Below are 14,313 nucleotides of genomic sequence, written 5' to 3'. Positions count from 1 at the left end.
TTCCTACTGTCGAATTCCAGTCACCCATAACTATTAAATTTTCATCTCCCTTCACTACCTGAATAATTTCTTTTATCTCATCATACATTTCATCAATTTCTTCATCATCTGCAGAGCTAGTTGGCATATAAACTTGTACTACTGTAGTAGGTGTGGGCTTTGTGTTTATCTTGGCCACAATAATGCATTCACTCTGCTGTTTGTAGTAGCTTACCCGCACTCCTATTTTTTATTCATTATTAAACCTACTCCTGCATTACCCCTATTTGATTTTGTGTTTATAACCCTGTACTCACCTGACCAAAAGTCTTGTTCCTCCTGCCACCGAACTTCACTAATTCCCACTATATCTAACTTTATCCTATCCATTTCCATTTTAAAATTTTTTACATTGCTTAGGAATCTATTTTCTTTCTCTGTTTCTTTTCAGGTTTAATTCTGTTAATTGCTGCTTTAATCATTTTACTATATCGAATGGGAGCAAGAGCACGTCAACAAAGAGAACTACAAAATCATTTGCAAACTATCAGTGAACTTCTCGGTATGTACACCCTTCATATATAAATGTTTATTCCTCAATTTTTTTCTTTATGATCGTTCATTACCCAGCTTAGTAGATCATGAATTTAATGCAGATGGTGCACGTGTTGAAGAGATTGTGCCAGATGATCCACCAGTTTATGAAGCTCCTCCAGATTATGATGATGTTATAAAGGTATTCCCAGAATTAACACGTAGTCAGCGCCATAAAAGGAAACGTGAGTCCCACCAGCAGGATTCCAACCCTCACAGCAGATCAACAAGTGGTGAAGCATCGTAAGTATCAAATGTTCTCTCAAGATCAGTATCTGAAAAATAAGAATTATAGTTTCATAAAAAATTGCATAATTATTGGTAAGTTAATTAACTGCTCACAGTTCTTCATAATTAGAGGACTTGTTGCCTTTAATAACATCATATGACTATGCTTACGCTATGAGGGTAATCCCAAAAGCAAGGTCTCCAAAGCCCTGGGGCTACAGGAAAATTGCTTGCGTGGCTGTTGGACACTATTTTTCTGCTTGCTCCCTCCACTGTCTACCAAAACCTCCGCACACCTGCTGGAGCATTCAGTCTTGGCTTGGCAGCCAGTTGTAATGGAGCTCCAATTAGCCACTACCAACAGGTGTTTTAGCAGAGTTATTCAGTTTTTGAGAGGTGTTAAAGTAATTAACACTTACTGACATTTGACAGAAGTGTATGGAGAGTTGTGTAATGATCCAAAAATGTTTTCAAATGGTGCAGATAATTTTCAGGTAATTGTACTAAAATTCAGGATGAGGAAAAAGAGCGGGAGATCGCCAGCTCTCAAAGAGACAATCACAAAGGTAGAGCAAATCATGCCTCAAGATCGGCAGATCCCTCTCAATGAGCTCTGAAATGTTGCCGATGCTTCTCAAAGCACCATTCACTGGACTTTGACTGAAGTGTTGAAATTTTGGAAGGTGTGTGCAAGAAGGGTCCCAAGAATGCTGACAGAAGACCACAAATGGCAATACTTTGAAACTTCCCACTGATGTCATCAAAGTTACACAGATGAAGAGGTCAACCTTTTGGATCCAGTACTCACCGGTGATAAAATCTGGGCTTACCACTTCACACCTGAGACCTAACAACAATCACATGAGTGGTGGCATTCTGATTCATTCAAGCTACAAAAATTAAAACAGAACACAGTCTGCTGTAAAGTCATGGCAACAGTGTTTTGGGATTGAAAGGGGATATTGATTGTCAACTTCACGATTCCTGGGGCAACAATAAATGCCAACAGGTACTGTCAGACTTTAAAAAAACTCAGACATGTGATTCAGAACTGAAGAAGTGGGATTTTGAGTAAGAGCATAAGCCTTCGCCACGACATTGTTTGCCCCCTCATCGCCTGTCAAACCGTGGATCTTCTGCAACAGTTTGGATGGGACATCATCACCCATCCATGCTACAGTTGGGACTTAGCACCCAATGACTACCGCTTGTTTCCAAAGTTGAAAAAACATTGGCTGGAAGGCACTTCACTGGTGATGACAAGGTAAAAGATGAGGTCTGATGCTTCTTTGGTAGCGTGGCAGTGGGCTCGTATGACATAGGCATACAAAAACTGCTACAGCATTTACAAAAAAGCGTCAATCAAAATGGCAATTATGTGGAAAAATAGTGAAGTGTTCAAGCTTCAAAACTATTCATAGTAAATAAATGTTTCTTCATTTTTTTTTAAATTTGAGACCTTACTTTTGGGATCACCCTCATACAAAGGCAAATACAAATAGCATGCTCTTTATAACCTGAAAGAAAGTCAAAAATTCAGAGTTGTCTGTGTGTATAAATGTATGGATATCTAACAAGGAGACCACACAGCAATCAGATTTTTGTATTTCTTTATATTTTGGCATGTGATGTTTAGAATTCAAATATCACTGTCCCAAAGCAGTTCAATGAAACTCTCAAGGTTCTTGAGAAAATCTACATTAAAGTTTTCTGAGCATCTTTAATTCCCTAAAACAACAGGCTTTTGAAATGACCTCTGTGACTCTGTGGTAGAAAGCTTGCATGCCTAGTGAGTGGCCTGGGTCTGATTCCTGGCTGCTGTAAATTTTTAAACAAAGGTGCATGTTTTAAAAACATATCTTTGAAAAGTAAAACATAAAGGTGAATAAAATTAACATGTAATGATTTTACATATAATTTTAGTAAGCTTTATAAAAGATTGATAATTAATAATTTATATTTTCAATTAAAACTGGATTTTCATGTGTGATATATACTTAGAAATAAGAAGACAAGCATCTTTTTCTTAAAAAAAAGACAATTTAATCAAAACAAATCAAAAAAATGTATATATGTGATGTCTCTTCTTCCTGATATGTTCGAAAGAACAGACACTACACACACAAAATTAAGGGGAGGACAGCCAATGATCTCTTCAGTGTGGATGCACACCAGGCTCAAACTTTTACAGGAACCAGTGAAATGCCAAAATTAATGAGAATATCAAATTGGGGCACTACATTAGTAGTGTGTGGATAAGTTGAGAATTTGGGTCTGATGGAAGACATGCGGTGGTCGTCTGTGCAGTTGCATTACCACTGAGTCTGGATGGCTTAGTGATCAGGGCATCTGCCTAGTAAGCAGGAGACCTGAGTTCAAATACCAGTCCAAACAAGTTTTCACTTTTGCCATTGAGTTAAAGAAATATCCATTCACAGCCAGTGTCTGTAATTCCTGTGTGTCTTAATTCATAGTGGCTGCTGGATCAAAATGCTGTCTGTTCTTTTGAACATGTTCAAAAGACAGGCACCACATATATAAAATTAAGGTGAGACAGCCAATGATCTCTTCAATGTGGATGCACACCAGGCTTAAAAAATTAATGGCTGAAACAAGAGCTGATATAGTGGTCCAGCAATGACCAGTCTCAAGTGATACGAATACTTTTTCTTCATCATTATGCATTTTACACTTCACAGAATTGTGTGTAGAACATGCACTTTTGTTTCAAAATCACTGGCTTGGAATCAAACCCAGGCCAGCCATGTGGCAGGCAAGCATTCTATAATAGAGCCACACAGACTGACGAAAAATCCCTTTAGCTTTAGGAGATTAAACATACTCATAAAACTTCAAAGTCTCTTTTCTTGAGAGTTTTTGAGAGTTATATTGAACTGCTTTGACCAACTGGTATTTGAGTTATGAATTTCACGAACCGTAAATATAAAAAATTGCAAAAATCTGTGTGTCGTGTGGCATCTTTGTAAGTAAAAAATGGAAGATTCATGTGGTATTGTTGGCTTTCACACCGAAGAGTTGTTCAAATGCCAAACTGGAAAGGATTTCTTCCTTAACACATGCTGACAACTTTCCATTGTAATGGATGAAAGCTAAGAATGTAAGGCACAGACTACATACTGCATCGTGGCAAACAATTGCATATGGTATCACTATGCTATTGTAGATCTGTTAAGATAGAGAAGCTCCAGCAGAATGACAAGGAGACTAAGGACTTAAAGAAAGTAACTATATTCTTGCAAAGTGGTCCTCCTGAGTTCTACATCGTTTTCATACCTTTATTTTTAGAAACAAATCTAAATTAGAGCACCAAACTATGCTATCAAATCTACAAAATAAATATATTTATAAATAATGACTCTTTAATGTTAGAGCACAGAAAAAGTCACCAAAGTAGTCCATAAAAGAAAGGAAACTGGTTCTAGATGAAATACCTGGCATCCATGGACACTCTCACAAACAACAGAGGAGAAACCAAAGACGCCATAGAAAACCACACAAAATGGCACAAAACTGGTTTTCAAATTTTATATAAAGAAGGCAATCCACTGGAAGACTGCCACAGGATAATCTTGCCATAGTAATAACCCACAGCAAAACCATGCCTGCAAGGCCTTCACTTCAGTTACTTAGGAGGCATTATTGGACCTCAAGTTAATTTAGAGACCAATGAAGAAAGTATCTGATAACTCCCAAAAGCAGCATGTTCAAATAGTATCACAACACCAAACAATCCATATGCATTAAGCCACTATACACACAGACAAGCTACTAGGAGCACCACATGCAGTGAATTTTACCAAAACGAAAATTCACTTAAGATCTGTGGTGTCAGTTTGTGAACTTCATCTATGCCATTGTTCAGGTACCTTGGAATTCCTACTCAGCCAGGCCACTACATACACTTCATCATGAGAATCATTGTTGGCAGTATGGACGAATAAAAAATATACTGTAACATTCATTCAATGATCATTTCATTTGCTCATGGATAAAACTTCCTTAAGCACTGTGCATAAAAGTGTGCATTATTCAGCAAACTTAATTTTCAATAGGCTTCCAGCGCAGAGCTGAAGAAAACTGAGTGGTAAATCTCAAGTCTTTAAATCTAGGTTGAAATTTTCCTTGTAACTCACTCCTTGTAGTCTGTAAATTATTTGCTTGCATTAGTTGAGAACTTCTGCCTGTAAGGTGTCTTTTTTTGCATATTCTTCCACAATTTTTAATGGTTTATTAATTATATAGTTTCTTCTTTCTATAAATTTTCTAATCATAATTCTCTGAACTATGTACCGACTCACCCTATGACCAAGTAGTACTGGCTCAAACGGTCCCACGGAAACTGATAAATGGGACTATGCAAGTGAGACAGAACCACTGACAAAGCTGCCCTTCAGGAGGCAAAATTCTTAATGCTAATGATAGAAATATAAAGAGCAAGAAACTATCCTAAGTTTTGGAACCACCAGTTCCTTCCTCAGTGAGACAAAGTGGATAGTTTGGGGAACGTTAAAAAGGAATGGCAAGTCACTCAGACTCCAGATGAGAGGGACAGCACCTGTAATGAGGACAAGAGAAGGTGAAGGTGAAGTGGAAGGCAATAGATAAACTAAAGTTAAATAAATACAGAAACAGGAAAGGAAAATCCTTATAAGTGTTTTCAAGCCAATAAATAAAGAAGGAATTTGGGTGAACAGACCAACATCAGAAATGCGCAAATATACACAAAAATTATGGACAAGCTAAGATTCTCAAAGTCATCCAGTCAGGCAGAGTAAATGCAGAGTGAACAAAGAAGGTTGAAATTGACCTCAGACAACTAGACACAAGAACAGATGACATGAGTGATCAGGTAAAATTCCGGAATACCATCCACAGATACAAATGTAAACCATAACAAAAGAAGACAGGATGTAAGTGGTCTGAAGACAAAAAGAAACAACACAGTGAACACATCAACGGAATTTCTGAATATAAAAAGAAATCATTATAAATTTCATTTTAATTTTCTTTAGCAGGGTACAGTCGATAGTAATAGCAATAATAATAATAATAATAATAATAATAAAACCCATGGAGGCCCGGGAAAAGAATAGGCCTCTGGTATGTTCTGCCAGTTGTAAAAGGCAACGAAAAGAACAAACCACAAACAGGGCTAACCCCCCTTTTAATGTGATTAGTTGGTTCTGGACAGAACTAATTAACCCTCGGACAAGCGCTGACATGGTTGGCGATGACGCTTGAACCCTATGCCCATCCACAATGGTAATGACACTGCTAGCCACACAGAAAATGATTTAAATCCAAATAGAGGTGTTTTGCAGGATATGCCTCCTGCAACCACTCTAGAAGGAAAACAAAGACAGAGGATGAGATGGTCAGATAAAGTTAACCGACACCTCATGTTCTGTTATAACCAAGCAACAAAATAAGGAACCAACACAACTGCATACAGATCACAAGTATACACAACATTTATTACCAGATACCCAGAATTAAAATTTTTAACAGAACAACGACTAGCTGATCAGACCCGTGTAATAATCAAAAATAACATGATACCCCAGTCAGAATTAGAAAACATCAAACAACAAGTACAACAAATACTGGAACAAAATAATGTGCAATCAGAAGAAGAAGAAAATACATAATGGACTCAAACATCCCAGAGCAAACAAACAAGGAACAACACGCATCAATTAAACAATCAGAGGAAAATGAAATTTTAAGACAGCCACCAGAACAAGCACAAATAGAACACGAAGTGACACACATGTTAGATATAGAAGAAAAATTTCAGCTGACATATATAGAATACAAAGACACAAATACAGACATTAGACCATTCTTGCATAGACTACCAAGTAACCCACAAGTCGAAACAACAATAACAACTATCAACACAATCATACACAACAAAATAAATGAAAATACAACTATGGAAGAGTTACAACTACTGGTTTATATAGGAGCACTCACTACACTAAATATACACACTAGGCAGAGATCAGAACCAACCAACACACAGAAGAAACCCACAAAACCAGCATGGCAACACAGGCTACAGATCAGAATAGAAAAACTGAGAAAAGACATCGGACAGCTAACACAATTTACAAGAAATGAAATATCAGACAAAAAACGAAAAAGGTTAGGTAAAATCTCACAACAAGAAGTGACAGAGCAATTAGATGAAAAGAAGCAGAAATTACAAGCATTGGCCAAACAACTTAGAAGATACAAAAAAAGTGAAAATAAAAGGAAACAAAACCAAACATTCAACACAAACCAAAAGAAATTTTACCACACAATAGATAACACACACATTAAAATAGACAACCCACCTAACATAACAGACATAGAACACTTCTGGAGCAACATATGGTCAAACCCGGTACAACATAACAGGCATGCACGGTGGATACAAGCAGAAACAGACACATACAAGATGATACCACAAATGCCTGAAGTGATAATTTTGCAACATGAAGTCACCCGAGTAATTAATTCTACACACAATTGGAAAGTCCCTGGAAAAGATAATATAGCAAATTTCTGGCTAAAGAACTTCACCTCAACACATTCACATCTAACTAAATTATTTAACAGTTACATTGCAGACCCATACACAGTCCCTGATACACTTATACAAGGAATAACTTATCTGAAACCTAAAGATCAAGCAGACACAGCAAACCCAGCAAAATATCGCACCATTACATGCCTACCAACAATATAAAAAATATTAACTTCAGTCATTACACAGAAATTAATGACACATACAACACAGAACAAAATTATAAATGCAGGACAAAAAGGCTGCTGCAAAGGAGGACGAGGATGTAAAGAGCAACTGATAATAGATGCAGAGGTGGCTATCAAGCTAAAACTAAACAAAGGCCGCTACACTATGCATACATTGATTACCAAAAAGCTTTTGACGGTGTATCCCACTCATGGTTACTACAAATATTGGAAATATACAAAGTAGATCCTAAATTGATACAGTTCCTAAACATAGTAATGAAAAATTGGAAAACCACACTTAATATCCAAACAAATTCAAATAATATCACATCACAGCCAATACAGATTAAGCGTGGAATATACCAAGGAGACTCATTAAGTCCTTTCCGATTCTGCCATGCTCTGAACCCACTATCCAACATGCTAAATAATACAAATTATGGATATAATATTACTGGAACATACCAACACAAAATCACACATTTGCTGTACTTGGATGATCTAAACCTACTGGCAGCAGCAAATCAACAACTCAACCAATTACTAAAGATAACAGAAGTATTCAGCAATGATATAAATACGGCTTTTGGAACAGACAAATGTAAGAAAAATAGCATAGTCAAGGGAAAACACACTAAACAAGAAGATTACATATTGGATAACCACAGCAACTGCTTAGAAGCGATGGAAAAAACAGATGCCTATAAATATCTAGGATACAGACAAAAAATAGGAATAGATAATACAAATATTAAAGAAGAACTAAAAGAAAAATATAAGCAAAGACTAACAAAAATACTGAAAACAGAATTGATAGCAAGAAACAAGACAAAAGCTATAAATACTTATGCTATACCAATATTGACATACTCATTTGGAGTAGTGAAATGGAGTAACACAGACCTAGAAGCATTCAATACACTTACGTGATCACGATGCCACAAATATAGAATACATCACATACATTCAGCAACAGAAAAATTCACATTAAGCAGAAAGGAAGGAGGAAGGGGATTTATGGACATAAAAAACCTACATTATGGACAGGTAGACAATTTAAGAAAATTCTTTATAGAATGAGCAGAAACTAGCAAAATACACAAAGCAATCACTCAATAAATACATCAGCTACACCATTGCAATTTCATAACCACTTCTACAACCCTTTAGATCACATAACATCAACAGATACGAAGAAAGTAAATTGGAAAAAGAAAACACTACATGGCAAGCACCCATATCATCTAACACAGCCACACATAGATCAAGCCGCATCCAACACATGGCTAAGAAAAGGCAATATATACAGTGAGATGGAAGGATTCATGATTGCAATACAGGATCAAACAATAAACACCAGATATTACAGCAAGCATATTATTAAAGATCCCAATACCACAACAGATAAATGCAGACTTTGCAAACAACAAATAGAAACAGTAGATCACATCACAAGCAGATGTACAATACTAGCAAATACAGGATACCCCAGAAGACATGACAATGTAGCAAAAATAATACATCAACAACTTTCCATACAACATAAACTAATAAAACAACACATTCCCACATACAAGTATGCACCACAAAATGTACTGGAGAATGATGAATACAAATTATACTGGAACAGAACCATTATAACAGGTAAAACAACACCACATAACAAACCTGACGTCATACTCACCAATAAAAAGAAGAAATTAACACAACTAATTGAAATATCGATACCCAATACAACAAATATACAGAAGAAAACAGGAGAAAAAATTGAAAAGTACATCCAACTGGCTGAGGAAGTCAAGGACATGTGGCATCAGGATAAAGTTGACATTATACCAATTATACTATCAACTACAGGAGTCATACCACACAATATCCACCAGTGCATCAACTCAATACACCTACATCCAAACGTATATATACAACTACAGAAATCTGTAATTATTGATACATGTTCAATTACCCGAAAGTTCCTAAATGCAATGTAACATATACCGTACAGTTAAAAGGAAGTCACTCTTGATCAAGGTCCGTGTCACTTTCCATTTTTAACCAGGCATAATCTCTGAGACAGGAAAGAAAAATAATAATAATAATATTAATGGTTTAAGAAAGAACCAGTACAAATTTTTTGGAAAAGGAGTAGGGGCACTAACAAGTAATTAGAATGATTCCATTACATATTTTTTAACTTCAAGTAACATTTAAAAATCTTCATCACCTTCAAAATATGTCCTGTAGGCTTAATACACTTATCCCAAGTTTTAGTCATTGATGAAGCACCCTATGTTTTCGTCATTGATGAAACAATTTTTAAGTGATGCCACCTAAGACCTTCAGAAATTTTCTCTCTCCTCTTCTATGCCCTCAAAACACTTGTCCTTTAGGTCGCTTTTCATTCTAAGGAACAGGAAAAAGTGTGTTTCTGGTTAATTGTGATTTATTGTGAGAAAATGACTGTGGATTTGTTGTATATATTGGGTCTCATGTAGTTTGCTTCCTTCTTTTATGGTGATTAAACAGTCTTCCATTGTCTTGACTATTATTTGGTTTTTTGTCTGAGTGATTATTTCCGCTACTGTTTTCCCTAATAGAAGAGTAAATGATCATCTTATTTGTACCATACTAGTTACATAAATTGAGATACATTGTATTATTGTAACTTTATGTATATAGACTGAAGCAGTCAGTGAAAATTTGTACCAGAGCTGGGAATTGAACCCGGGTCTTCTGTTTACTAGGCAGGTGTGGTAGCCATTAAGCCACCTTGACATAGTATAAGCCACCTTGACACAGAGATTCACAAAACTGTACGGATTATCCTAGCATGCCCCTCTCGTCAATCCAAATTCTCACTAACACGCCCATCTACTTTATATTCCCCCTTACACATGAATAGAACTGCTGAGGCTCTCCATGTTCTGGAATAGCACCTCAGCATGAAACATAAATGTGGGTTCCAGCCTGAAACCCAGGTGCAGGTACTTGTACAAATGAAATGAGACAATTTCAGAGTCTTTATTGGTCTCATATGGATATGATTTTATGTCTGTAGACTTAAGGATTGAGGAGGGAGGCATGCTGGGGTAATGCATGCAGTTGTGTGAACTATTTTGCTGAGGTGGGTTAGTGGCTAACATATCTGCCTAGTAAGCAGGAGACCCAGGTTCGATTCCTGACCTTGGTAGAAATTTTCACTCACCACTTCAGTCTATATAGATAAAATTATATCTGTATGAGACCAGTAAAGTCTCTGAAATTGTGTCATTTCGTTATTGTAATTGTTTTCATTAAGTATTGTTATGACATTAGTTGTACATGTCCATAATCCATAAAAAATCTTTTATTTCTCTACAAAGAATAAATAAATAAATAAATGACAAAAAATAACACCTCTGTAACTAAGTGGAATACTGACTAGATTGAACATCTGTCAAGTGACCCATAAGACATATATATTTAACCACTATGACACTTTTTGCCTTTCAATTTTACGTTATCACAAATACACTATGATATGCAACAGGATAAAGAGACAGAGAAGGAAAGAAGTTTTATGTAATACACATATAAGTCTGTGTGAGACCAGATTTCATGTAGTTTAAATTCATATCACTGGTAATACATCCTTCAAATCTGGCAGTACCTGAAAAAAAAGAGACATGTTCACCACACATCTCACAGTGGCAAGAAGTATTTCCTTAGAAATGAAGGACAAGGTCATTAGAGATGGATAAATAATGAGGCAAATGGCAGGAAGAATGGAAGAGCACAATTCACTTACAGAGATGGTATTTTTATTTATTTATTTATTAGTAAAATTAGTTACAGACACCTTGCACTAGCCAGGTTGAAACACTTGTCAGTGCATCCTCACATCTATCCTTTAGTGGCAAACAAATAGCATATGATCATTGCAGAGAGACATTATTCACAGCAGCAATATTGGCCATTTCATCATACATTAATTCCTAGAAGTTGTTGTATCTCCTGCAGTTGATACTTACATTTGCCAAAGGATTTTATACATCTCAAAGTAACAAACTACAGCATCACACATTTCCTAAAATTTTATAGCAACCAAAATGAATTAAAAATCATATTATTTACAACTGTAGCTGGAAAAGTGCTTAACTACAACACTGATTTAATCTACATTATGTATTATGAGAATTAAGTTAGTTTTGTAACAGTTATCTGATGTGTAGGTCACACTGCTCCAGTCAAGACTAGCTATTTTCCATTTCTTATGTTGTTCTACTTGTATGAATTTTGATTATCAGTATATTTTAATAGATTTGAGACACAGGTGTCCTGCATTAATTTCAGTTATAATGCCTCGACTTATAGGGCAGATGCAAGAGCTGGCCGAGACCTTCATCCAGGAATAACGTACACCACTACCTCTGAAATATCACAGCAGAGATATATTACTGGCTCTGCACCTGGTCTACTGTTGCTCCCAAGTGACAGTCAGTTCCATTTAGTGACACCAGCAATAACAAGTCGTAGTTGCCAAACTACTCCAATACCTGATTCACCTCCACCATCTTATGTTGCTACAATCAGTGCAGAAAGAAGCAGATGTAATGAGGTACCAAATGGAAATTTATTACTGACCTCCTATAATGTTCCTCAGCTTCCACCTCCTATTACTCCTGAAATAACTGCAGGAGAAGGAACATCCTCTGGAGTCAATAAAAGACGAAAGAGGACAAGAGAATCCTGGATGCTATTTAAAGATGAAGGAAGTACCAGTGCTAACTCATCAGATATAGAATGTAATAGCCATCAACATCATAATGAGTCTACAGATGGTAGCAGTACTCAAAGTACACCTTATTTCCATCAGCAGTCACCTTCAAGCCTTGAGCTAGTACAGCAGTACTCACAGTCATCATCAGATGAATCTGATGACAATACATATCAGACTACTAACGGTGACTCATTACAGATTCCTAGATCCAACATTCTAACAATAAGGCAACCTTCAACAGAGACTTCATCAAGTTCCCAAGGACACTCAACAGAAACAGGTTTAATAATACAAAAATTCCAACAGTATGGGCATCTGAGAACTAACAGTGCAGATCACAATTCAAATCCATATATCCAGCAAATATCAGCAACCAGTTCACTTCCAGGAAGAGAATTTGAGTCGTGCCAGTCACTGTCTGCTGTTGGTGGTCAGTGGGTTGCTCAAAACTTGCAGACAGGTGAGCAGAGATCTCTTCCACAGAGTCTCAGTGGTCATTATTTCTTCGACAAGATTGTTGTCACAGAAAGAGATCCTCACATTATACTACGTAATCAATATGATCAGCAATTCAAATCTCGAGCAAAGAGCAAGTCAGAACGTATTAATAGACAAGTATCCACACAGCACTACCTAAAACCTAAAGGAAAGGGACAGGAAAGAGATCCTCATGCTGAAAAGAATCTCTGCTCCTGTGAAGGAGCATGTGGATGTTACATTGTAGATAGCATGTTGCAAAAAAGGACACACAACATGAATGGCCATGTACGGAGCTTGTCAGCAGAATTTCCTCGAATTGGAAATGAAGAAGCTACATTATCATCATCAACAACAGGAGCAGCAGCAGCAACAACATCAGAAGCAAATAAAGCCACACCAAATGGCTTAGAGGAAAAGAATATCAATGGAACAGAACTTCTGAGGGACTCTGATATGGTCACAAGCATTAGAAACTGCAGCTCACCTGAGGCTCAAGATTTCTTTTCAAACACTCTCATCATTGGTGGAAAACCTGACGTACTTTAGGTACACAACAAATCATCTTTTACAATCATGTTATGTTAATGCTCACTGTAACACATTTGTTTGTTAATACCGGGTAACATATGGTTTTTAAATCACATTTGATGTCTTGCTTTTGTTGTTAACTATTACCTTCAAAGAGAATGTGACCATAGGTAGCCATGTGCTCTTGCTACACAAAAAATATTGTGGCTATAGTTCTTTGATGAATATATAGAATATATGGGCTTAATGTTTTCATGTGTCATACGAGTAAATAAGAAACTATTGTCATTCTTAACTTAAAAGGATATATGTTCCTGTATGATTTCCCTGTATATTAACTGTGTCATTATTAGTGCACTTAAGAAATAAACTGATAGTTGTTGACAGTTCCTTTGAAATCAATTGCTGTAAGTGCTGAGACTATAACATTTAATTTTCGTAGAGTAACATGTGATTTTATTATTTCAATAATTACAGAGCTACTTAAAGATTAAAAATGATTCATGTATAGAAAAAAAATATCGTGATGTTAAACATTTTCTCACAGTCTCATACAATAATAGCAAGCTGTAATGTACTACCATGCTTACTACTATTGCATTACTCTACAGCAGCCATCTCTTAATACTGTTTCCTTCTCTTGAAGTGACTGAGATACGATATTGTTATAAAAGTTAATTTTGGTGATACTTGAATAAAATTTATTCTGTCCTTTGCATTACACCTGAAGATATTATCCTTAATTGTTAATATTAGTCAGCTGTCAAGGTTATTTTTCATGCATTTGTTTAAAAATGGCAAACCAGGTTGAGATCAAGTCAAGAAGAGTTTTCTGCACAGTCAGCTTTTATTGATTACCTTCCCTTATTACTTGACAACAACAGGTCTTTTAAACTCTAATTTCTAAGGGTACACTGCAACCGGATTTTTCAGAAATAAAAAAGTTAGCGAATAGCACTGACATGACACTCACTAGGAAAATT

General features: G+C 36.2%; 1 protein-coding gene across 6 annotated transcripts in view; it reads left to right on the top strand.

The window, feature by feature from the left end:
- Positions 1 to 14,053, top strand: part of LOC126416648 (uncharacterized) — a 119,034-nt gene extending 104,981 nt beyond the window's left edge. For 4 of the 6 annotated variants that reach the window (XM_050084482.1, XM_050084473.1, XM_050084454.1 and 1 more), the window contains exons 11-13: positions 431 to 541; positions 618 to 816; positions 11,896 to 14,053. In XM_050084482.1, coding sequence (XP_049940439.1) covers positions 431 to 541; positions 618 to 816; positions 11,896 to 13,348 — 1,763 coding nt within the window. In that variant the 3' untranslated portion in view covers positions 13,349 to 14,053. The remainder of the gene's footprint in view (positions 1 to 430; positions 542 to 617; positions 817 to 11,895) is intronic. The other 2 variants (XM_050084460.1, XM_050084466.1) reach the window with 2 other exon arrangements.
- The last annotated feature ends 260 nt before the right edge of the window (positions 14,054 to 14,313 follow it).

Source organism: Schistocerca serialis, chromosome 1 (assembly GCF_023864345.2).
Source record: "Schistocerca serialis cubense isolate TAMUIC-IGC-003099 chromosome 1, iqSchSeri2.2, whole genome shotgun sequence".
NCBI classification, from domain to species: domain Eukaryota; kingdom Metazoa; phylum Arthropoda; class Insecta; order Orthoptera; family Acrididae; genus Schistocerca; species Schistocerca serialis.
Note: the sequence above shows the minus strand (reverse complement) of the source record. Positions and strands in the feature narration are given on the sequence as shown.